This window comes from Leucoraja erinacea, chromosome 30, assembly GCF_028641065.1.
Source record: "Leucoraja erinacea ecotype New England chromosome 30, Leri_hhj_1, whole genome shotgun sequence".
NCBI classification, from domain to species: Eukaryota; Metazoa; Chordata; class Chondrichthyes; order Rajiformes; family Rajidae; genus Leucoraja; species Leucoraja erinaceus.
The window spans coordinates 14,423,446-14,443,350 of NC_073406.1; the positions used below are offsets into that span (position 1 = coordinate 14,423,446).

At 45.7% G+C, this 19,905-nt stretch overlaps 1 protein-coding gene across 7 annotated transcripts in view; it reads right to left on the bottom strand.

The window, feature by feature from the left end:
- hspg2 (heparan sulfate proteoglycan 2) overlaps nucleotides 1-19,905 on the bottom strand; it is a 350,599-nt gene that overhangs the window by 193,269 nt on the left and 137,425 nt on the right. For all 7 annotated transcript variants that reach the window (XR_008725893.1, XM_055659492.1, XM_055659493.1 and 4 more), the window contains exons 6-14: nucleotides 19,605-19,765; nucleotides 13,632-13,760; nucleotides 10,818-11,084; nucleotides 8,571-8,690; nucleotides 7,529-7,660; nucleotides 4,985-5,129; nucleotides 3,125-3,276; nucleotides 2,229-2,375; nucleotides 190-359 (exon numbers count right to left, since the gene is read on the bottom strand). Coding sequence is in view for 6 of the 7 variants with exons in the window: in XM_055659492.1 (XP_055515467.1) it covers nucleotides 190-359; nucleotides 2,229-2,375; nucleotides 3,125-3,276; nucleotides 4,985-5,129; nucleotides 7,529-7,660; nucleotides 8,571-8,690; nucleotides 10,818-11,084; nucleotides 13,632-13,760; nucleotides 19,605-19,765 (1,423 nt within the window). In the remaining variant the exon portion in view is untranslated. The remainder of the gene's footprint in view (nucleotides 1-189; nucleotides 360-2,228; nucleotides 2,376-3,124; nucleotides 3,277-4,984; nucleotides 5,130-7,528; nucleotides 7,661-8,570; nucleotides 8,691-10,817; nucleotides 11,085-13,631; nucleotides 13,761-19,604; nucleotides 19,766-19,905) is intronic.

Sequence of the window (19,905 nt, forward strand, 5' to 3'; positions counted from 1 at the left end):
TATCCTCCAAATTATGGCCATGATATACAATTGCCCTTAAAAATGTAATAAGAGCAAAAAATCATTATGACTATTAAACACTCGTAAAGAGTTGTAAACTGGAAGATTGTTTGATTAAAATGTGAGATGACATTGGAAGAAAAAAATGGGGAATTCATGTCCGTCAAAATCATAACACTTCAAATGCACCTTATTTCCCAAAAACTGCTTTGGGAGAATCCAGAAAGACTCTTGGTTGAGGAACCGCCTTGAGAGATCGACCAGTTGAAATTCTCCTTTCTCTGGGTCCACGATCATCTGAGAGTTGGTGAGAGGAAATAGCGATGGCTGGGATGGTGCAGGCACTGTCACATTCACTCCTAGGAGAGAGAACATGATCACAGTGTCACCTTAAAAAGCCCATTTGGTCAATGGTTTCCGACCCCAGAATGGCCCAACTACTAAAGATAATCAAAAGAGCAGGCTGGAGTGCAATGTGCTGAGCAGAGGGGGAGGATATCTAGTGCAAGAAGAAAGCTTTCAGCTTAATGTTAATCAGTCAACATCAAGATGATTTGTTCTAAAAACAGAACATGCATGAAACACCCAGCATGTCAGGCAGCAACAATGGAGAGAAATGGATTTAATGTATTGGGTCAAGAAACATTCATTGGAAATGGGAAGGACAGAAAAGTAGTAAGATAGAAGTTGCAATGAGGGATAGATAGGAGTAAGGGAATCTCTGTGAACGAGTGTGGTCAGGGTTAACCAGTGGGGAAGCTTTTACCAAGGTCATCTGGTCACTGGGTTAATGGTGGAAGATTGGGTGGTCCTTTGTTCATGAAAGCTGTGAAACGGGAGCAGTTAGAGAATGTGAGAATGGGAATTGAGTGTGAATATAGTCTGAAGAAGGATCGCGACAGGAAACGTCACTCATCCTTTTTCTCCATAGATGCTGCCTGACCTGCTGAGTTACTCCAGCATTTTGTATCTATCTTTATGAATAGAGAGGAATGTGGGAGTTGTTCGATATGTGTCTGCAGGACCTGCTCAGCAGCACAGACTATGCTGGTGGAGTTAGTCTGTTCACTCAGCTTCATTGGGGGCCCATGTCAGTTGCTCCATCAGCAGCAAGGATTTAACTTACGGCGGGTCGCTGGTCCTTATCGACAACTGACTGCCCAAAGTCTTCTGGCCCTACTACATGGAGACCCATCTATTGCATAGTGTCGACCTCACTCATCAGTTCATTGAATGAGCTTAAAACTTGTCAGTTCAATCTATTCTGAAGGAAGCTACATTCAGTTCCTCATATGGCATTCCTGTATGATGAAAAGCCATCATCTTGAAACATTAACTCTCCTCAGATGCTGCCCGACCTGCCATAGTTTTAGCATTTTCCTTATTTATTAAAAGCCAACCTTTCTAGCAATCATTAAAATCTCTCTTGGATTTCTTTAAGAAGTTAATCAAACTCCTGTGACACCTATATATAGAACAAACTCTGCAAATCTTTTCCTATTTACTCTTATGCCATCTTAAGTTCATACACCATCCAAAACTGTTCAATTATAAGGTTGTTGAACCTCTCATACCCAACCTTCCAAATTTCAGCTATCAGAGAGCGTAACTGAGGTATGTGATGGTGTGTCTGGTCTGTCACAGCAGGAGGTAGCATCATCAGACTGTAAAGTAGTTGCATATTAATTTGGGTCAACTACAAAGATCACTGGGCATCTACTCCAGATGGAAAGGATGTACATCACAGAGTAGCGATGTAGTCAATCTCCAGTGCAGGGTGTATCTCCATGGCCAATGGAACCTCCCAAAAATAGTCCTCAAACCACAAACAGCAAAATGCTTAGAACTGAGCAGGCACTACTAACAATCAGTGTTAGTACACAGGTGCAGCTAGTAAAGCCTCTGCTTTATAGCTCCAGTGACTTGGGTATGATTCTAACCGCCAGCACTGTGTATATGGAATATGTACATTCTCCCCCTGATAGTGTCGGATTCCAACAGGTGCTCCAGTTTCTTCCCACAGCCCAAATACTTATGAGTTGGTAGATTCTTTGCCACCTGGTGAGTAGGTAAGTGGTAGAATCTGGGGTGAGTTAATGGGTATGTGGGGAAAAAATAAATGGATTAGGTTAGGATTAGGTATTTAAAAAAAATTAAATGTTTGATGGTCAATCTGGAGCAGGTGGGCCGAAGGGTCTGAACCTATTATGTATCTCGCTAAGACTCACCCATAAAATTGTCTTCTTCTGTGAAACGCAGACGTATCTGGTTCCTGTAGCGACTTGTGGGGACACAGTTTTTCGTGAGACCAGAGCAGAAGCAGGGAATGCATCTCAGGGTGCCTTCCACATTGAATTGTCCCTCTGGACAGAGTCCTGAAAAAGAAAGTAACACCTTAAGTCACCTGCCACAGCTGAGGCCATGCATGGCTTCATTGCAGACGGGCAAATCCAACTAAAACCTCAACTCATTCAACTTGCGATTTTCTCAGAGCAACAGCAAATCCGGAAACAAAGACCGGTGACCATCATTCAGATAGAGCTACACGTATAGGAACATGTATTGAGTATTAAATAAGCTATATTTAAGAGGGAGTTAGATGTGGCCCTTGTGGCTAAGGGGATCACGGGGTATGGAGAGAAGGCAGGTACGGGATACTGAGTTGGATGATCAGCCATGATCATATTGAATGGCGGTGCAGGCTCGAAGGGCCGAATGGCCTACTCCTGCACCTAATTTCTATGTTTCTATGTCTATGTTTCTATGTACCATGTTCACCCTGTCATATGGTAAGTATTTGCATCTTTTTCCGCTTAGGTTATCCAGTTGCGTCTTCTCTTTCCCACCACAATATCACAAAGGGTCTCAACCCGAAACGTCACCCATTCCTTCGCTCCAAAGATGCTGCCACACCCACTGAGTTTCTCCAGCATTTTTGTCTACCTTCGATTGTTCCAGCATCTGCAGTTCCTCCTTAAACATGCCAAGCACCATAATCGTTTCGAAGATGGGGTTGGGTTGAACCATAATTTATTACATGTTGTAAGATCTTGAGGTATGTCTTTACACATTATCTTGGCACTGAACACAAGCGGCATGATGTAATATGTGGTGAAAGGGTTACCTGGGTTGGATTTCAAAATCAGTAGTGCATCAGGTATGGCGAAAATCATCCCCCTGGCATTGATAGCCTCACAGGTGTACGCGCCTTGGTCAGATTCCTTGACGTCTCGAATGACCAGCGTTCCCTGTCCATTCTGACTTGTCATGGTAACCCTGCGACAAGAAAGCCCAGTGAGGAAGGTTGTTCCGTCTGCACTTCACACTCACCATCATTCATCTTTGGACACCGCGTGCGGAGGGGAGAGGATTGGGCTGAAGATGTCCTGGTTGGGTTGCTGCTAGGCCTAGTCACTGCTGGCCATCCGCAAGTTACGGCACCTGGCGGAAGTAGGCTCTGCCCGAGCCGGCTGCCTGCCCCTTGTCTGTGGTTACTTATGCGCCCGGGTGGTACTAGAAAGGGTCTATGCGCTGACCTGGGGTGCCATGGGGGATTTCCGGGACCTCTGGGCACTGCGGGGGGTGGAATGTATCCTCAGTAAGGAAAGGGAAATAGTGATTTGAGAATATTTGTTTCACTTATATTATGGTGGTGGCTTTGAATAATTTAGTATTGTACATATTATTGTAAATAGGTGAATACATTATTTTTGGTTAAATAAAAGTGAGGAAGGTTGTTGGGATGAAACTGCACGGCAGCAATAACCAAACTTGCGGCTGTCTTAAGCTTCACCGTAATGTCAAAGAGCATGGCACAAAAATCCAAAACAGGATGTGGCCTTTCTTCTGGTATGCTCATATAAACAGGAGTGTATCATAAACCCGACCTCATGTAATGCAAAGGGAAAAATAAGTTTAGTTAAGTCTAGAGATACATCTCCACTGCCAACTTCATAAAAATGAGATGGAGCAATTGATAAATGGAATTAGTTCAGTTTATTTAGTTTAGAGATACAGAGGAGAAACAAGCCCTTCGGACCACCAAATCTGCGCCCACCAATGATCGCCCGTACACAGGTTTTATCCGACACACCAGGAACAATTTACAGAAGCCAATTAACCTACAAACCTGCATGTCTTGGGAATGTGGGAGGAAACCGGAGCACCCAGAGAAAACCCACGCAGTCACAGAGACAAAGTGCAGACTCTGTTCAGACAGCACTTGTGGTCAGGATCGAACCCACGTCTCTGCTTTACCAAAAGGTTCATCCAGTGATTTGAGTAGGAGTTGGTGTGAGGGGAAGAGAGGGACCAGGGGACAAATGGATAGAGGGGAACTACACAGCAAGGGTTTGGCATAGCAACTATTTTTACATGCAATACAGCCACCATCGCAAGCAATAGTACTGCGATATATGTCCTCAACTGATATAATATACTGTACACTCATAATGTGACATAGGGGACCCAAGCCCCCAGTAATAGTGTCTCCATATAATGCATCGACTTAACCAGTCCATGAATCAACTTCATAAATCATCCAGCTGTTACTCTGGAGAGCTACAAACACAGATACAAGTAGAGGAAGAGTGGAGAGACGCATGTAGCCTCCAGACTTCATTGCTGTCTTGGCTCTGCGTACAGGACTGAGCACAGAGCCGCGGTCAACAACAGCGAGGCTTTACCACTCTCTGACATGAACTCGGTCAGCCTGATCTCCCGCTGCGTTTTAATTGCCCAAGGGGCTCCGAGCGGAATGAGTCAGAGGCTTTCTCCAAATTATTTATTTGTTCACCCTCCCGCGAGATGATGGACTGATAAGTCTATTTACTGTAGAGTTTTTGTGTGCGATGAGACCAAAGTGCCACCCCCTCCACAAACCCCAAGTGCTTGATACAGTCCAGCTGCCACTTTACTGCAACTCCCACTGATAGCGCAGTTTACAGTTTCTCACTGGGTTGTTATGCGGCTGAAGAACACCTACCTGCTGGTGATAGGGATGTGACCCCAGTTCAGTCTCCAAGTGATGATGGGGGTGGGGACTCCGGCGGCCACACAGGTCAGGACCACGGTGGCACCACGCTTCACCATCACTGTTTCTTCGGGCGGTGTGATCACCTGAGGAGGGGCTGCAAGGAATAAGATTGGTTACCAGTAGACGCCTAGCGGGTTCCCCTATGATCTTTATCATAAGATCGTAAGTCGCAAGAGCAGAATGAGTCCATTCAGCCCATCGTGTCTGCTCCGCCATTCAAACATTACTTTAGTTTAGAGATACAGCGTGGAAACAGTCCCTTCGGCCCACCGAATCCACGCCGACCAGCAATCACCCCGTACACTAGTTCTACCCTACACACTAGGGACAATTTACAGAAGACAATTAACCAACAAACCTGCACATCTTTGGAATGTGAGACGAAAGCAGAGCACCTGGAGAAAACCAGCGCGGTCACAGGGAGAACGTACAAACTCCGTACAAGCAGCACCCGTAGTCAAGATCGAAACCCAGGTAAGGCAGCAACTTTACTGCTACACCACTGTGCTGCCCTAAATGTGCTCATTTAGGCTTGTAATGGGCATGTCCAGCAGGGCATTATAGGCCAAGGGAGGCGGTGTGGGTGCTTTGATGGTAGATGAGGTTCAGCTAAAGTGAATACATGACCCCTCGGGTTCTATTACGTGGGGCAGGCAGTGCCGCTGAAGTAAGGCAACCTATTAATTAGTACGGGTCTCAGAGGTTATGGGGAGAAGGCAGGAGAATGTGGTTAGGAGGGAGAGATAGATCTGCCATGATTGAATGGCAGAGTAGACTTGATGGGCCGAATGACCTAATTCTCTTCCTATCACACGAATTACTGCTTTCTGACCAAATCCATAAAAACCCATAAACATTTGACACTTATCTGCTTTATTATTCAACTAAGTGTATCTACAGCCACAGTTTACCTCCTATAGCGATACGTGGTACAAACAGTTCTACTGAGCTACTATCTATGTAGTTGACGATCCTTGGACTATCTTTGATTGGATGTAACTGGACTTTATCTTGCACTAAACATTATTCACGCTATTCCCTTTATCATGTATCTGTACATTGTGGATGGCTCGATTGTAATCATGCATTGTCTTTCTGCTGACTGGATAGCACTAAACAAAGGCCGTACCTCGGTACAAGTGACAATGAACTAAACTCAACACATGCTCAACTCAGTTCCTCTCACAGAAAACAGGACATGAGCAAATGCCTCACTATCCACCTTATGTTTCCTATAAACCCATGGCCTAACAGCGAGACAGAGTGCCCAGAGTTACGCAGTAACCCCTTCATGAACTCACTCTTTATATGTAATTCTACATTGCTCCACAAATTAGACACGGCATTGAGTGGAGAATGTGCCACATCGGAGACTGGCACTGTGTTGGATATGGGCACTACTCCCTGGGTTTACCCGCTGCATGGGGAGTGTATTCCTCTCAACCCCTGTATTACATCTTCACTTTCCATGAAGTGCCTTCAACTGTTTTCTCCAAGCAATTCCCTGCCTTCCCTGAGGGCACTATAATTACAGCTGCATTGCTTTCACCACAGTGCCAAAATGAGAGGCTGATAATTGGGTCTTTTGATTTTCATAAACATCACGAGAACATCGTATTTTTTCAGGCTATCTCTCTCTCTCTCTCTCTCTCTCGGTCTGATCTGTACATTTGGGTGCTCGAGAGTTACATTTTTCTCGCATTTCCACTTGTACCGACTGCATCAGTCAAACTCTGGAAGGATTCAGCTATTTTTGAGGAATGGAAAGGAATTTTGGACAGGTCAAAGGCCCATCTTGGTTCCCATATCCAGCAAGACGACCTTGGTCAGAATGTGCAGAAACATGTTTCAGTTCAGTTGTTAATTGCTCACAATATCCTGGAGCTCAGCCTCAAAGGATGAGAGGGAGGAGATCGAGAGGGAGTGGGGGGAGGACAGAGGGAAGAGGATGATGGGAAGGTCGAGGGGGGGGGGGGGAGTGAGGCAGCTGTATTGATGGCCTACTCAAAGGAGTTGTATATGCATAGCTCCTCTCTGCAGCAAGATAGGGCCATGGCTTCTTGGACAGCTCTGCCAACCCATCCACTTATTTCCCATTGCTGTGCAAACTTCCTCTGCGTGAACGACAACATGAGCCAAACCCCCCCCTCCCCCTCCCACCCAGTGGTTAAAGAACTGTATGGAGTTTGCACGTTCTCTCTGTGCACGTGGGTTTTCTCCGGACGCTCTGGTTTCCTCCCACATTTCCAAGGCGTACAAGTTTGTAGATGGATTGGCTCCAGCAAAAATTGTAAATGGGCCCTAGTGTGTTGGAGAATGCTAATGTACGGGGATCGCTGGTCGGCGCGGACTCGGTGGGCCAAAGGGCCTGTTCCCATGCTGTATCTCTAAACTAAACTAAGCTAAGCCAAGCACCTCCTTGGTCACAGGTTGAATGGGGCCAGCAATGCGCACTGGCTGGGAGACATGACTACAATGTCGCTGGTTACTTACTGCATCCAAATTCGTCGGAGCGATCGGGGCAGTCTGCCTCCTCATCACACTGGTAACTGGCAGGGATACACAAGCGGTTGGAGACACAGACAAACTGCTCTGGGGCGCACATATCTCCAGGCCCCTTGGTGGCTGCAAGGTAGAAAAGAGGCACAGTCACAACACCTTACTGACCGGAATAGTTAAAGAAAGAACTGCAGATGCTGGAAAAATCGAAGGTAGACAAAAATGCTGGAGAAACTCAGCAGGTGAGGCAGCATCTATGGAGCGAAGGAATAGGTGACGTTTCGGGTCGCGACTGAAGAAGGGTCTCGACCTGAAACGTCACCTATTCCTTCGCTCCATAGATGCTGAGTTCTACGGTCAGGCAAACGCCTCCGTTGCCATGCGGTGAGAACGGAGAGGTTGAGAAGGAGTTTCTTCCCAGAGGCAATTCGGACTGTAAACGCCTATCTCACCAGGGACTAACTCTACAGAACGTTTTTCCTTCCACTATTTATTATGTAAAAGAATATGTGTGTTATGATTGTGTTTATAATTTGTTTGGTTGTTTTGTTGTTTGTCTTTTGCACAAAAGTCCGCGAGCATTGCCACTTTCATTTCACTGCACATCTCGTATGTGTATGTGACAAATAAACTTGACTTGACTTGACTTGACATTTTTGTCTACCTTCTACCGAGTCTGATGGAAACCTGCAATGGGCAGCCTGGTATGCTACGAGGGTAGAGGACAACTCCCTGGGCAACACCTATGTGCAGAGATCCATGGTGTGAGCATCTGTCAGCCTCCCTACAACAGAATTCCACCAGTTATAATGTAGAAACAAAGAACTACAGATGCTGGTTCAGACCAAGATAGACACAAAATGCTGGAGAAACTCAGTGGGTCAGGCAACACCTCTGGAGAAAAAGGCACAGGTGACGTTTCAGGTCAGGACCCTTCTTCAGACTGATTCCCGACCTGAATGGACTCCCTATTCACTCTTAATTTTCTACGCCTCAACTAGGTGTGGCCAGAGCCCGCTGCGTTCCAATTACTTACGACAATATTCTTCATCAGATTCATCGCCGCAATCATTGTCTCCGTCGCAGCGCCACAGCTTCAAGGCACATCGACCATTCTTACACTTGAACTCATTCGGCTCACATGGTGACTGTGTTCCTGGGGACAGAAACAAGAGCATGAGAAACTGAACTTGTGTCTTCAGTTCTAATACATTCCCAAACTGCTCCAGTGAAGGAGCTGCCTGACTCAATGTGATTTGATTAGGTGGTTAGGTGGACACTCGTACTTCATTCATGGAAAGCCAGGCTCTCTCCCCTGTGTTCCCAACCCACCCCTATCCCCTACCCTGCCCTGCCCCTCCTCCCATCACCCAACCCACTTCCTTCCCCACTTGCAACGTGGAGACCCGCTGTTTCTGGAGATTGGGAAGCATGTCCTGCTTATAGACATGTGTCTGCGGATTGTCACCTTCTCGTGGTGGAGAAGCTTGTGTGGTCCTGAGATCCTGAGAGTGATGCCGTCTGGAGCTACGCTCCTGGTAGGGCCACCCATGGCGGTAAGGTTGAGGGGGAGTTCCCTGACAAAGAGCAATCCAACCAAGACCTCAACGGTCGAACAGGCGGAGGATGATGGCTGACCTTAGTGGAGCGTCACAGCAGCTGGGAAGGTGGATGAAGGCCGCAGCAGAAAATAGTCCACGGTCGTCTTGGGCTCCATGCCACTGGATCCTGACCCAGACCTGTCAAGGACCGCTGTCTGCGCACCAGTCTCCCCATGTTAAACAAAGTCACGCACACGCGTCCTCCATATAGAAGACAGTCATACTCGTTTCGAGTGACCGCCGCCGATGAGACATGTGTGATCTGCTAGGTATTTTTTCAATCCGTATCCACTCTAAATGGCCCGGTGATTTGTAGCATCTGGTCAGGTATCCATGGTTACAACACCTAGGTGGCTCCAATTAATTTGAGGTATTGAGCGATTAACTGACACAGCACCGACACAGGCCCACAACGCATTCTCCCACATCTGTTGATGACGAAGAGACTAGCACAGAATGGCAACTTGGCCGGCATGGACACAGTGGGATGAAGGGTCTATTGCCGTGCTGTACAGCTCTATGACCCTAAGAACACAATCTGACCGTTTAACTGCGGGTGGCCATTGAAACTGACCAACAATCGTTGCATTGACACGTGCAGTGAATGAGTAAACTCAACATTGAAAGTGCCTGAGATCAAAACTAAACCTGCGTCAATGAAGCTGTGAGGCAGCGACTCTACTAGCTGCGCCTCTGCTCCATTCACAATCCAGACGTCTTTCTGATGAATTGTAGACACACGATACAAAAAACCCCACAAAGTGCTGGAGTAACTCAGCGGGTCAGGCAGCCTCTTTGGAGCATCTGGATAGGTAACGTTTTGAGTCGGGACAGTCTGAAGAAATGTCCCAATTGAAAACGTCACCTGTTCACATTCTCCAGCGATGCTGCCTGACCCGCTGAGTTACTCCAGCACTTTGAGTCTTTCTGCTAACTCTATTTAGGAACTGATACAGGGAGAACAACCCAAGAATGGCATGGAGCAGGAGAAGTGGAATACCGACAGTTGCCTCTATATACCCCTTTAACATGGCAGAATATCTACATTTGTTCAAATAAAACATGGCAATGAGTGATGAATGGAGCAATACCCAAGGGCAGTTCATAGTGAGAGGATTGAAGGAGCGCCTTAAAGAAAGAGTAGCAGAGATGTTAAAAACAAAAGCTAAAATCAAGAGCCCTGTGCCCAGAGGGTTGAAGGCAAGCAGCCCATGAGAAATAGAGTCTTCAAAACAATTATATTAAGGAAGGGAACCAACACCGAAGTGGTTGGAGGGAAAGCAGCCATATCTAATGAAAACAAAAGCCAGGACTATCGACACTTGCATTGTAGCCTGCACTCAACCTGCCTTCATGCATATGAGCACAGTGTCCGAGAAAGGATCTCAATGGCAGATCCTCTATGCAGATATCTCCGCAGGAGTCGAAGGTCACAAATTGGAATCAAGGCTAATTTTTGCTTTGTCCGAGGAATACAGGAGATTTTCTCAATCTGCCGCTCACCATCCAATGTGTTGCACTTATACTATCTGCATGGCATTCATCCAGAAGCAACCTGTTGTTGACATCTTATTCTGAAAAAAAACAGCTACAAAAACAGCTGCAAATGACAAAGTCTCCTCAGGCTGGATGTAACGCAAATTATCTGCATCTCTAAAACTAAAAAAACTAAACCTACTTACCACAGTCCAGTTCATCACTGCCATCCGTGCAGTCTCTTTCCCCGTCGCACAGATAGTCCCTGGGGATACACTGGCCATCCTGGCACACAGCCTTGTCCACCGGACAGGGTCTCAGAACATTAGGAGTGATTGGTCCTGGCCTTTGCACTGACGCTGGAGTAACTTGGGGCACAGGTTTTTGCCTGGCGGTGACAAATGCTGTCGTGGTGGTCTCTGCCTCAGTTGGCTGGATGGTCGGAGAAGTGGTAACTGCGTTAAATAGATCGGCTGTGGAGTTTGAAAAAAAATATTTCAGACAGTGGAAACAGAACTTCACCACAGACGCTGAGAAGCCAGAATGGCCGACACTTCCGCTGCAAGATCAAGAAAATCAAGAAGAATTTTCACCTTGAGTGTAATCAATATTTTCCATCTGAAGTTATGAGGTTACTAATTTAAAGTACTGTAATACGCAACGCATTGGCGACACGGTGGCGTAGTGGTAAGAGTTGGTGCCTCGCGGCGCCAGAGACCCGGGTTCGATCCTGACTACGGGTGTCTGTACAGAGTTTGTATGTTCTCCCCGTGACCGCGTGGGTTTTCTCCGGGCGCTCCAGCTTCCTCACACACTCCAAAAGACGTTCAGATTTGTAGGTTAATTGTTAAAGATTGTAAATTTTCCCTTGTGTGTAGTGTACGGGGGTGATCACATGGTCAGCGTGGACTCAGTGGGCCTGTTTCCATGCTGTATCTCTGTGAATGTGTACCTCTACAATGAACTGGGCGTCAGTTTTGCAGTCAGGGGTTTATTTTTGCCCTGATTTTATTCAAGTTGGGTTCTAGATGGATCAACATTTTCCATTATTTTCTGATCCTTCTTTGCTGTTTATTAAAGACTGTAAGCACAAGGTACCACAGTTTGCTTTTGTTATTGAGCAGGAATCTGGTGAGGCTAGTGTTCACTGACACTGAACCAGTGTTACTAAACGATTTGAAAAGAAATTCCAAGTGGAATGTAAGCTGAGATCAGAAACTCAAAAATAGGCATATCCTCTGCATTTAGTAAATGACTCCTTCAACACCTATGAGGCAAGCAGATGCTGATTTTTTTTTTTAAAGTACACTTCTGAAAACTGAAGGTCACAGACTGCTTACACAGCTTCCCTTTGAAGTCAACTGTGTACATAAATGCCGGGGTTCCATTTGCAACTTCATATTTGCACTTCATGGCAATCCAGAGACACAGGAGACAAGACCAGATTATCTTCCTTTTCCATTGAAGCACTTTGGTACAACCCATTTGAAACACCAAGAATTATTCAAAGGTTGGGTGATGCTTTTCACAAGGGAAACATTATTGCACGGGTGAGCTGTGAACTGTCTTTTGAATTTGCGTGAAAGCCTCTTTTAGTTTGCTCCTTCAAAAATGTGCTTGGAATTGGCCGGGATTTATTGACCATTCTCTCCAGCTCCCCAATGGGAACTCCTGCCAGTTGCAGTATGTGGGTTGGTCAGTGAGAGGGGTGCTTCTGGATTAGGTCATGGCCTGTCCCGTTGACACTGCTTTGCGATGCTAACAAAGAAGGGGACCTTCAGATAAAAAAAATGATAACCTGTCATTTTAGTTTTTAGTTTTTTTTCTTTTAGAGAAAATCCACATGGTCACAGAGAGAGCATGCAAACTCTGTACAGATTACACCTGAAGTCAGGGTCGAACCCAAGTCCCTGGCGCTGTGATGCAGCCATCCTACACCACTGCGCCTCTGGATGGAACGAGGGCCAATAGGACTGTACAGTTTTGGTCACCACGCCAAAGGAAGGATATAAATATGGTGGAGATTCACCCCAGAGGAGGTGTAGAGGGATGAATTGGCCTCCTTGGAAAGCAGGAAGCTGAAGAAGAATTGGATTGAGGTGTACAACATTATGAGGGGGCACAGATGGAGCAGAGAGCAGGAATCCTTTCCCCATGGCAGAGGTGTCTAAGACCAGGTGTCGTAAGTGGTTCCGATGAGATCAGAAGACATTCCCCCCCCCCCCCCCCCCCATCAGGAGTGCTGTTGGAATCTGGAACGCGCTACCTGGATGAAGTGGGGAGGCAGAGATTTCAACAGCATTTGAGAAGGATCAGGGCCTGCTGTTGAATGACAAAAGTGCAGAAGGTGTACCAATCATTAAGGACCCCTCACACCCCAACCATGGACTATTTGCCCTCCTCCCATCAGGGAGGCGGTACAGGAGCCTTAGGTCTTGCACCAGCAGGCTGAGGAACAGCTTCTTCCAAAATCCCATTACCCTGCTGAACTCACAGTCCCAACGCTAGCTATCTTTTATACTCTTTTATCTGTACATATTTATTTGCCTATGTACTAGTTCAATTCATCCACATTGTACATATTGTTTCAACCAGTATTTTTACTACTTTGCACTCTGATTAGATGCTAAACTGCATTTTGTTGTACCTGTACTCGTATTTGTGCAATGACAATAAAGTTGAATCTAATCTAATCTGAATCTAATCTAAAAGTGTTGGTACATGGGATTAACAAAAGACAGGTACTAGATAGATACATTGTCACATTGCAGCTGCACAAAACACTTGGTTCTGGTTGCCACACAGGAAGGATGACCTTTTTCTGTTTGTGTTACCTGTGGTACTTGCGTGTGACTCGATTGTACACATCCGTGGTATAATTAGATGGATAGCACGCAAACGCCATTTTTCAAGTACCTCATTCCACGTGATAATAACAAACCAAAACCAATACCCAGAACATCTAGTGACCGTGTAATAAATTTTAGATCGCTCCATCTTAGATCTGAATGAGCTCTTACCACAGTCGTCTTCATCAGACATGTCATTGCAATCAGCTCGGAGGTCACACCGATAGTCAAGGGGGACACACTCGCCAGATCTGCAGGTAAATTCATCGGCATAGCACGGACGAAAGCTAGGATCCACAGCTAACATCAAGCGGTGTGGGGCAGGGGGTGGGAAGAGAGATTAAAACCCATTAGAATCATGAGACAAGAAGATCACTAAACATCAATGCACTTTGCTGTTCTTTGACAATCAAAAGACCATCTGACCACAGGCTATGGCTTCACCCACATGTTTTTTGGTGAATACAAATTACAGTGCATTTTCTTTTTGCACAGGGCTGATGAAGCACTCACTTCTCAAATGTGCTGGGCTTGGAGCAAACATTGAAATAATCTATGAAGTGAGGCTGCAAGAACTCAGCAGGTCAAGCAGCATCTGCGAAGGTAAGAGGTGTAAGTGGACGATTTGGGTTGAGACCCCGCATCAGGACTGAGAGGGATGAGGAAAGGCTGTCAGTATATGAGGGGTGTGGGAAGAGACTAGTAGATGATACATGGAACCAGAGTGGGGAGGGGAAATAGGTGAACAAAGGGAGAAGAAACTTGATGGACAAGCATGTGTGTGTGAGAGTACACTGGGGATGTGGATTACCCGACATTGGAAAAATATTTGTTCCTATATCGGGATGTACGCGAGTATGATGTATTGGTCTTCCAATTTGCATTTGTCCTCTCTGCAGCAATGGAGAAGATTGAGGATGGACAAGTTGGTGTGGGAGTGGGAGGGAGAGGTAAAATTATATGTAACCAGACGTTTGCAACGGCCTTAAGGACAAAGCCAGGTGTTCCACAAACCCAGTCTATGCTTGGTCTTGTCGATGCAGAGGAGACCACATTATGATCACTGAATGCATTAGGCAAGGTTGGAGGAGGTGCTGGAGCATGTGTGTCTCACCTGGAAGGGATGATCTTATGGAGGTGTACACAATCTTGGGAGAAATAGATCGGGTTGGGGAATTGAGAACCAGAGGACATGGGTTTTAGATATGAGGGGAACGATTTTAAAGGAGGCGTTAATTGAGGCGTAACTATTTTTTATACTCAACAAGTGGTGTAGGCAACAAGCTGCCAGAGGGGGTAGTTGAGGGAGGTACTATCGCAACGTTTAAGAAACATTTAGGCTGGGACATGGGTAGGATAGATTTAGAGGGGAATTGGGCCAAATGCAAGCAGGTGGGACTAGTGTAGATGGGACATGTTGGTCAGTGTGGGTAAGTTGGGTTGAAGGGCCTGTTTCCATGCTGTATGACTACATGATGAACATCTGCTCAATTGCCATTAAGGACACAATCATTACAAAAATGGCCTCTTAGCACAAGACCCTTGCACAGAACAAAAAAAACCAAAGCGTCTTTACAGGGGATAATCAGAAAGAGACATGCGGATGCATTCAGGCAGATCATCACTAATTTTGTTGAAGATGTAGGTTTTAAGCAGATTCAGAAAGCAGGCAGAGAAGGCATGGGAATGCCTTTCTCGAGCTCAAATTCTTGGCAGTTGCTTAAATCTGGAAAGGATTGAGAGACCAGAACTGGAGGAACAATGAAATCTGGGAAGGTTGTAGGAGTTGGAAGAGATTCCAGCAACCGCTACATCCCCAGAGAAAAATGCTAAAAAGCCACTACACAAAAACCCATGACATTTAACACAATGCACAACTGCAGTCAGCGGCGAGAATCCTTCTGTGCAGATTGAAAATAATTTAGCCAAATAGGAAATAAATAATTTGCTTCATTTCCTAATTTTATTGATTGCAGCTGGTCAGTAGGAAAATATGCAATCCCAGAACAGCAATTGACAATCACAGGACATTTTATACAAAGGATTAAACTGTCATGAATACAGGCACTCCATTTTGTTTCCAAGGGCTCACACATGTTGTGCTTATATTTCCAACTAAGCTGACAAGAGGTGGCAATGACTGATACAAAGGGTCTGCACACAAGCTGGAGTTCAACTGGTTGACTGTTCGGTCCCACCAGTAAACATAGAAACATAGAAACATAGAAATTAGGTGCAGGAGTAGGCCATTCGGCCCTTCGAGCCTGCACCGCCATTCAATATGATCATGGCTGATCATCCAACTCAGTATCCCATACCTGCCTTCTCTCCATACCCCCTGATCCTCTTAGCCACAAGGGCCACATCTAACTCCCTCTTAAATATAGCCAATGAACTGGCCTCAACTACCCTCTGTGGCAGAGAGTTCCAGAGATTCACCACTCACTGTGTGAAAAAAGGTCTTCTCATCTCGGTTTTAAAGGATTTCCCCCTTATCCTTAAGCTGTGACCCCTTGTCCTGGACTTCCCTAACATCGGGAACAATCTTCCTGCATCTAGCCTGTCCAACCCCTTAAGAATTTTGTAAGTTTCTATAAGATCCCCTCTCAATCTTCTAAATTCTAGAGAGTATAAACCAAGTCTATCCAGTCTTTCTTCATAAGACAGTAATCGTAAACCAAAATAAATGAGCCAAGCCAAAGGAACACAGGCACAGCGTCTGTCAAATTCACAAATGACACGGTGGCCTAATTTGGTCGAGAAGGACCAGCAGTTTCTCGGGCATCATATGCCATTTACTTGAAAAATCATGACATGTTTGAGATTTGCCAAAGCTGGCATACGTGCCTCACAGCTGGCTGCCTCCTCTGTCGGGGTGTCGGGGGGGGAGGGGAGAAGGTAGAAGAATAGGGTTGAGAGGGAAAGACAGATCAGCCAGGATTGAATGGCGGAGTAGACTTGATGGGCCGAATGGCCTAGTTCTGCTCCTAGGGCTTATGAACCTCCCTGTTGACCAGAACAGAGAACAAGGTTACTAGCACTGTATTCCCCATTAGCTGCAAGGGATTAAGACTAGTATTGCTATTTTAATTACTTTAAATATAATTGCTTGAGCCTATTTTGAATTCTAGGGGCTTTAGATTCATCATTCTGTCATGCATTTTTGGAATGTTGCAAGCACGGTTTGACAACCGTGACAGCTGTCTCACTGGCCATGGTTCAGCCACTTGTTTCCGATGCCAAACCGCTGCACAATTGCAGTGGTGGCACATTGGCACAGCTGGTGGAGCAGCTGCCTCACAGCGCCAGAGACCCGGGTTCGATCCTGACCCCGGGTGTTATCTGGGGTGGAGTTCGCACGTTCTCCCTGTGGGAGCTCGGGTTTCTGAAGGACGAATGTGTTTTGTAGGTTAATTGGTCTCTGTAAATTGACCCTAGTATATAGGGAGTGGATGCCAAAGTAGGATAACATATAACTAGTGTCAATGGTTGATTGATGGTGGATGGGCTCGGCGGGCTGTAGGACCAATTTACAGACAATTAATTCAATTTCAATCAAATTCAAACCTCATTGTCAATGGAAGCAAAGCATTAGAATGAAAACCTGGACTATATCTCATTGCTGTAGACAAAAGAATGGCACAGTGGCGTAGTGGTAGTGCTACCACCTTGCAGCACCAGAGTCATGGGTTCAATCCTGACTACAGGTGCTGTATGTACAGGGTCTGTACGTTCTCCCCGTGACTTGCGAGGGTTTTTTCCTAGATCTTCGGTTTCCTCCCACTCTCTAAAGACGTACAGGTTGGAAGGTTAATAGGCTTTGGTATAATTGTAAATTGTCCCTCGTGTGTGTCGGATAGTGTTAATGTGCGGGGATCGCTGGTCGGTGTGGATTTGGTGGGCCGAAGGGCCTGTTTCATCATTGTACCTCTAAACTAAACTAAAAGGAACCGCTGAGGCTAGTTTACAAAATAAGGACACAAAGTGCAGGAGTAACACAGCAGGTTAGACATCATCTCTGGAGAACTGAAGATTGGTCCCGACCTGAAATGTCACCTATCCATGTCCTCCAAAGATGCTGCCTGACCCGCTGTGTTACTCCTGCACTTTGTGTCCTTATATAACTCATTGGAGCATGCTGCATGCAAAATGACTGATGTGTTTGACTGCAAAAGAACTTCCTTTACTGTAAAACACTTTGGCACCTTACACAATAACTTGAAGCCAAATGCAGTTTTGTTTATTCTCATTACCCTGTTGTTTACTGCAGCTCGAGACACAGAACAACTTAAGGCATCGCACGGGCGCTGTGAATGATTTGCATGCCACAGTGTCGGGGAGATGCTGTGGTTCATGTCCGTTACTGAAGCTGAATAAGGAAATACATCTGTACTGCCTCAGCTTCATTAATGAACAAGAGTGACACAGAATATGAGATAATACAATGATTTCCCACTGTAAAATAAACCAGAGAATGCCAGCATCTCTGGAGAGAGAATCAGAGCTAAAGTTGCAGGTTGATGAACTCGCATTGGGACTGGAAGATTTTGGGAATACAGCTCGATATAACATTCCGATAAACACAGGGAGGAGAGCGCAAAAAGAGGGCAAGACCAGAGGGACTGAACATGGAAGTTCATCATCACAGATGATTTCTGCTGTGATGAAAAAAAAATTAACATTTTCTATATTTACTTCAGATTTGCAACATCTGTTGACTCATAAGACACAAGAGCGGAGTTGGGACATTTGGCCCATCGAGTCTGCACCACAATCCTGGTCGTGGCATCCCACTTCATGTTCATAAGTGATAGGAGCAGAATTAGGCCATTCTGCCCATCAGGTCCACTCTGCCATTCAATCATGGCTGATCTATCTTTCACTGTTAACCCCATTTGCCTGCCTTGTCCCCATAGCCCCCGACACCCTCACCAATCAAGAATCTATTCATCTCTGTCTTAAAAATCTCCATTGACTTGGCCTCCGCAGCCTTCTGTGGCAATGAATTCCCCAGATTCATCACCGTCTGACTAAAGAAATTTCTCCTCTTCTCCTTCCTAAAGGAAAGTTTCATTCTGAGGCTATGACCTCTGGTCCTCGACTCTCCCACTGGTGGAAACTTCCTCTCCGCATCCACTCCATAAATGGAAACCACAGGATCTTAACAGATACAATAAAGGAAAATCGCAGGCCAGAAATATCTTTCTTCAACCCCTCGCAACCGTCCTGAGGCTTCTGTCATGGCCTGGGACACATCCATCTCTTCATAAGTAATAGGAGCAGAATTAGGCCATTTGGCCTATCAAATCTACTCCGCCATTCAATCATGGCTAATCTACCTTTCCCTCTCAACCCCATTCTCCTTCCTTCATCCCATAACCTCTGACACTCGTACTAATCAAGAATTTGTCAATCTCTGTCTTAAAAATATCCATTAATTTGGCCTCCCCACCAGTCTGTTGCAATGAATTCCACAGATTCACCACCCTCTGACTAAATAAATTATTTCTCATCTCCTTTCTAGAGGTACGTCCTTTTATTCTGAGGCGATGGCCTCTGGTCCAAGACTCTCCCACTAGTGGAAACATCCTCTCAACATTCACTCTATCCAGGCCTTTCGCTATTCGGTACGTTTCAGTGAGGTCTCCCCTTTGTGAAAAAGATTCAGCAGCAAGAGAAGAGTGTGGGATGAAACCAGAGCTCCCAGAGGCAACCCACACAGGTCACAGGTAGAACGTACAAACTACGTACAAACAGCACCAGTTATCAGGATCAAATCCGGATCTCTGGTGCTATAAGGCAGTAAATGCACCACCTGAAATGCAGAAATGCCAACCTGCAATCCACCAAGGAGAATCGGTTGGAGTGCCATGTGTCTTGTCTTGCAATCTTATTTTTGCAATAACAAAGGAGGAGGCCATTTGTCCTACTGAATGCTCTATGTACCAACATAATATTCTCAGTCCCGACTTTTCAACTTTAGTGCTGTTCTTTGGTACCCATCCAGGTGACATTGGCACCAGTTATATCATCAAAGTTGATTTTGCCTTCAGCTTAATGAAGGAACATCCTAGTTTTCGGTCTAGTTATTTTATTCATCTGATCACATGGATCATCAAGTCGTCTACACAACACAGTGAATACCTTGTCCAAGGTGCCGGAATGAGAAGCCTTCAACCGTAGTTTCGTACGGGCCGATGGAACCACTTCTGACAACCGAGTAAACCACCTCTCGTATCTCAGCATCGTTGTTGTTTCTGTCAGATCCCACATCCAGCTCCACAACTACATTATGATCCACTTCTCTGTGAGGTAAAAAGGAAAACAGTTCATGTTTAGTTTAGTTTAGTTTAGAGACACAGTGCAGAAAAGGCCCTCCGGACCACTGAGTCCACACCGACCAGCAACCCCCACGCAACAACACTATCCCACACACACTAAAGAC